At 32.9% G+C, this 6,000-nt stretch overlaps 1 protein-coding gene across 1 annotated transcript in view; it reads left to right on the top strand.

The window, feature by feature from the left end:
- CACNA1C (calcium voltage-gated channel subunit alpha1 C) overlaps positions 1 to 3,948 on the top strand; it is a 476,362-nt gene extending 472,414 nt beyond the window's left edge. Inside the window, 1 exon segment of the mRNA XM_070946686.1 lies at positions 2,043 to 3,948. Within this exon segment, the coding sequence (XP_070802787.1) occupies positions 2,043 to 2,339 (297 nt within the window). The 3' untranslated portion in view covers positions 2,340 to 3,948.
- The last annotated feature ends 2,052 nt before the right edge of the window (positions 3,949 to 6,000 follow it).

A 6,000-nucleotide genomic window follows, 5' to 3' on the forward strand; every position in this document is an offset into this window, starting at 1 on the left:
ACACCTATTCCAAACTCTCAATATAGCATGACTAATAAAGTGATTTTTAAAATTTATATTAATCGTTACCATACCACAGATAGCTGTGCCACCCAAATCTCAACTCATGTTCTTCTAATTCCAATAAACCTATGTCTTAAAGTCACTCATTCCTTCATAGATACCTCAAAATACAATTTTAAGTCCAGTAGTCCTAAACCATCTCTTTCTTTCAGATCTTGCAACAATTTATATTTAATTGATTTCTTACCTTGTCATGCAACTCTAGAAATTTCTTTGCTCCATTGTTTAAAGGGTGAATCAGTTGTCAATACTGATATGGTTTGAAATAAATATAACATCCTTATTAAAACTTCATCTCAATAACATTCTACCAATAGTGAGAACTGTAGTTTATCCCATCTCACAAGTCTTTCTGAATGTCATTCCCTACTTTAATAGTTTTTCTGAAACAACATACAATTTTAAAACCAATGTTTTTCATTAAAATCTTTTAATTCCTCTCACAATATTGTTGTAAAAATTTTATAGTCGTTTTTCAAGAATGAAATTGGTCTATAAATCTTATTAGAAACCAAATCTTGTACTTTCTTGGTAATAAAACAAGATTTGCCTCTTTCCAGGAATCTGCCACTGCAAGTTATGTATTAAAGTTTTTAGTTGCATCACTTTTTTAAGTGGAATTAAAAGTTGATTCTCAAAACATTTCCAGCATAAACTCAAAAATCTGCTTTCACTGTTTTAATTTTCATTTTAACTTCTGAGGTTTCAAAAGTTGTTATTGGGCTATTCATAATTTGTTTCTGAGCTTGTGTAAGATTTGGTAAATTCTGTTTCTTCAAATAATTATCCATCTCCGATACTTCCAAGGAGATTTCCTGTCTTTTATATAAATGTGAATAATAATGCATTATCTACTAGAGTTGTATTATCTTATTGAATCTTTTTTTCCTTGTTTTCTCAGTTTATAAGCCAACCATCTCCTGGTATGTTGGCAAAATTCAATTTTTTTCTGTTTTAGTAATTTCATTAATTTGGTTTCTATTTCTTGTGTAGTTAACATCCGTAGTTGTTGCTATAAAAGTTTTATTTGATATACAAGGGGGGGGAATCTATTGGTATTTTCTGCAGTTCAACTTTTCTTTCAATTTCCTCTAGAATAGTTTGCATTTTTCTTGTGATTTTTTATTTCAGAATTATATTAAATAAAACAACTCATTGCAGCTTTACTAGCATCTCAGGCAGTTTTTAATTCTGTATCTTTGTCAAGGTTGCTATGAAAAACCTCATTTTATTTCTTTTACAATTCTCTACTACCCAGTCTTTTTGAATTAATGCTTCATTTAATCTCCATCTGAAAGTGGTAGATTTTGTCTTTAGTATTAACTTAACTGGATTGTGGTCAGAAAAAGTCTTTGATAACATGTCTACTTGGACTACATTTTAGCCACTTTTTAAAAAATCCATATCAAATCAATTCTTGAAAAAGATTTGTTTTTCTGAAAAAAAGTACATTCTGTTGAATTTTTTATTTTTCTGTCTCCAAGAGACTCTATCAATGCCAAATCATCCATCAAATATATATATTTATTTGATAACTTACCCTGATTGGATTTAATTCCCTTACTATATGTTCTGTCAAACTGAGGAAGGGGTACCCCATTTCAATTCCCCAATGTATACCAATTCTGATATGAAAACAAAAACAATTGATCCACCAAGTATTTAAAAAATGTCTCTTTATCATCATGTGGTACATATAACCCAATACAAATAGATTTAATTTCTTGCATCTCCCCTTTCACAGCCACAGATCCAGCATGTCAATTAAAGGCATTGATTCAATTGTGATTTTATATATAAAACAATCTCATGGGACTTTTTTGAATTTGCAGATATAAATTCATCTCCCCAAATTTTATTTATCAAATGTTTTGTATCTTTTTTTCCTTTCACTGATTTCTTTGATCCTTGTTATAACAGTGATATTAATACTGATATCCACTTTTGTTCCTTGTTTTTGATGTCCTGGATTATCAAAGGTCTTGATTTCGGAAGGACTGATGCAGTTTGCTCAAGATCCAAAGTTCATTGAGGTTACCACCCAAGAACTAGCTGATGCCTGTGACTTGACAATAGAAGAGATGGAGAATGCTGCGGACAACATTCTCAATGGTAACAGCAAACCAAGCCCCAATGGCAACCTCTTGCCTTTTGTTAACTGCAGGGACCCAGGGCAGGACTGTATGGGCGAAGAAGCAGAAGCAGCCCAAAACCCAGATTCTAGGAAAAGTCAAGAGGAATCTAAGGATACCAGGATTTATATCAGCAGCCTGTAGTTGCTGAAGCTGAAAGTGATGCTGGTTTTTTAATTTGTTTCAATGTTCCTAATGGGTTTGTTTCAGAAGTGCCTCACTGTTCTCGTGACCAGGAGTAACCAGAACAGCATTCTTCATTTATTTCTGTCGGGAAGAATTGCAGAGTTGGGTGGTGTGGAGCTTTTCAGGAGTGAATATAGAACCCCAGCATGTGTCCGTGAAGGAAGAATCAGGAGAAATCAAAGGCAGTGTGTCAGCTCCCTTCCTTTTTCAGTCCCTGCACAAGGAACAACAGCTGCTTCCTGAATGTGAAGGAAAACCTCAACTTCCTATGGATGGCCGTAGCCAAAAGGACACTGTATCAAGCGGGTGTCTTTCAATTCTGCTTGTACAAAAAGGAATCATTTTGCACATGTTCTGTATGAGCCTCACTGTCTCCATAAAGCCAAGACCCTTCTGATCTACAAGTGGAATAGACTTCTGCAACAGATCCCACACATTGCTAGGAGAAGGAAGCAGAAGTTGCAAGATAGGAGATGCAGGTGGCAATATTGCAGATGTTTCTTGATGGAAATGCAGAGACTCCCAGGCAGTCTTCTCTGCCAACCAATCAGAGCTCAGGCAGTCATCTCTGCCAAATTGAGTTCAAGACAGTTAGCTGTGCCAATGGCTCCAAGAGCATGAAGCCAGCTCTGTCAAAAGGAGTTCAGGCAACCCGCCCATTTCTAAGAGAGGTGGTGATGGGCTTATGTAGATCTCTCCTTGTTCTTGCTATTTAATATTTTCTTGAAAGCATGTTCCAATTTTTATTTTTGGATATTTTATTTTATTGTATTTTATTTTTTAAGGGAGAGGGATGGAGTGTTTACAGAGTTTGTAATCACCTGCCTTTTTGTTTTTCACCTTCACAAATGTTTAACATTGATTTATTTTTTTGTTTTTGTTTTCTTCCACTGACATTTGGTAGAAGCTAATGATATTAGGAGTTTTGCCAATCATAATGTATACCAGACTTTGTAATTTTATTTGAAGTAATGAAAATTTCCTTTTTTGTTGTTGTTTTATAATTTAAAGATAGTAGGCAATGCACTTGATATAATCTTGCACATATGAATGATTGATTTGGATTCTTTATAGTACTAGGTATATTTGCAATGTGTGAACGAATGAGCAGGACTGGGTGAATGAGTGAGCAAGTGAATACACACCTGAAAGTGTGCAACTTGATACAGTTCTCCATTTCCTGGTTATAACTGAAGGAGAGCTTTATCTGGGGTGATTTGAGTGCAAAAATAAATCACTGTCTCTGCTTTTGAAAGGGGAATCAGTAACTCTTTGCATTTTCTGTTCCACAAGATATGCAAAAACAATGCAATAATATTAATTTTGAATAAAATGTGTGAATTGTGCTGGCATTAAAACTGTATAGAAAAACAAAACAAGGGGATTAAAAACAAACAAAACCAACCAAGTGAGAAGGAGTTATATTTCAATATATTCCGTGTGATGTTTTATTGCATTGATAAATGTTTCTGTTGAAGAAACCGTAATACTTGAATTCAGGTCAGTTTCAGTATTTTTCAACTATTTTTTTAAACTGAATAGCAATTGTGCCAAGCAAATATAATGAATTAAGTTTGTTTAAGGGAAAAAAAATAACAATTCTTGTATATTTTGCTGCATGTAAAGTAAATCATTTCGTATTTGGAGTGTGCCAAGCTTTACCTTTGAACTTTAAGTGCTTTTCTACATGTGGTTGGGGGAAAGGGTATACTATTTTTTTTTTCATTTTTTAATTTGTATAATGAACAAAGTGTACCTAGTGCTAAGTAATTATCCTGCAACCCACTGACAGGTTGAACATTAACTGATTTTGCATATCTTGTGTTCATTTTCCTTACTCTGCACTTTCTTAAACATGCATGATCATGAATTGGGAAGACTATCTTGCATTTTGAAGCTATGGATTCTTATCCAGCTTTCTTCTTTTGCATAGTTTCTCTCAGTGATTCTCCTAATTAAAAAGGTGAATAATTCCATATGCTAGGATAATCAAATATATCCAATCCTGTAAACTGAGCTGGCATCAGCAACCTGGGACGAGAATATCTTCTTTTTATTATATGCCACAAATATTACAGAGATTATTGTTATGACATCAAATAATTATTGTCAGCAGTTTGTTGAATAATTTCTATAAATTCAATAGGACATAGTATATACCTTTAACCAAATTTGTATGTGTAGAGAAGCTTCACTTGTGTACTTCAGAAGACTAGTTAAATATTTTTCATGGTAAAATAAAAGGGAAAGAAACAGATTAAAGAAAATAAATAAGAATGTAACATTTATTGTAACACATGGCCAATATGAAAAAGGAATAAGATGCACAATTATAAAATGAAGAATAACATAATAACAGTAACGTGCCAAAAAGTATTTAGAGATTGTGATTAAAAGTCTGATATAAGTCAAAAATCTCATAATGAATAAATAAGACAAGAATTTTATATTACATTATATTAACTGATTTAAAAACTTAGAATGTAATTATCATTTTCCAGAACTGAATTTACAAGACCTTAATGAATGAGGATAATTCATAAAATTACAAAGAACAAATACAGAAAGACGTGATATGGTAGCATACTAAAAAAAATATAGGAAGAAATATTGATCCCTTTCAAATATTTAAAAACAGGTGGCAGTTGCTTCTGTAGCCTCAGTTCACGGATTCATACATGCAGCAATGTAGTACTTGGAAATGTTTGAGCATATCTATTACCACCTACCTCCTGAACATAAGGAAAGCATTTTGGCATAATTCAACATCAACCACTTGTTTAAGAATTAGTAGAATAATTTGAGTAGTTGATTAATATTGTAATTATATGCTGCTCAGGATTAAAACTATAGATATAGATTGCAATTCAACATTTGGAAACAGGTCCACATGCTCAATATAATATAATCCTCTATAACACACAGGTCTCAAAAGAGGAGGGAATACATACATCATGATGAATATTCATTGATGGGGGAAACATACATAAATCACAGGCCAAAGGCAATTTGATGTAAATATTTCAAATACAGTTTCTAACAGAAGCAACTTTCCTTCACAGAAGATAAAATGAGTAGTTTTTGGAGCTGCTACTCATAGGAAATGTTATTTTCAAGAAACAAAGGTCAGTCAGTACGAATCCAATCTTTGGTTCTCTGAATACTGAAATCCAGATTTCTTCCAAATCAAGTAAAATCTACTCTAGAGTGCTGTTTAGAGCCCTCTTCAGAATTATAAAGTTGAACACTGAAATCATTATAACCTTTGGTTAATACAAACATCCAAATTAAACTGTTTCAAAAAAATGGTTTCTAATATTTATCTACTGGAACACATCCGAAGAAGCAACTATCTTTCTGGGTAGTTGGTTTCATCATCAAACAGCTCTTAACAGTTAGGATACTCTTACTAAAATTTATTTTGAATCTGTCTTCCTATAGCTTAAATCTATGATGTCAACTGTTGCACTCTGAAATGAGAAAACCGATCCTGAGTTTTTTTTATGTGGTGTTCTTTCAGGTATTTGAAGAGTGCCATTATATCCCTATTAAGTTGTTTTTTCCTAAGGCCATCCATAGTCCTCCACCAATCTTAGTTACCCTATACAATATTTTACTC

Source organism: Pituophis catenifer, unplaced genomic scaffold (assembly GCF_029215685.1).
Source record: "Pituophis catenifer annectens isolate HBS135680 unplaced genomic scaffold, rPitCat1.0.hap2 SCAF_7, whole genome shotgun sequence".
Taxonomy (NCBI): Eukaryota; Metazoa; Chordata; class Lepidosauria; order Squamata; family Colubridae; genus Pituophis; species Pituophis catenifer.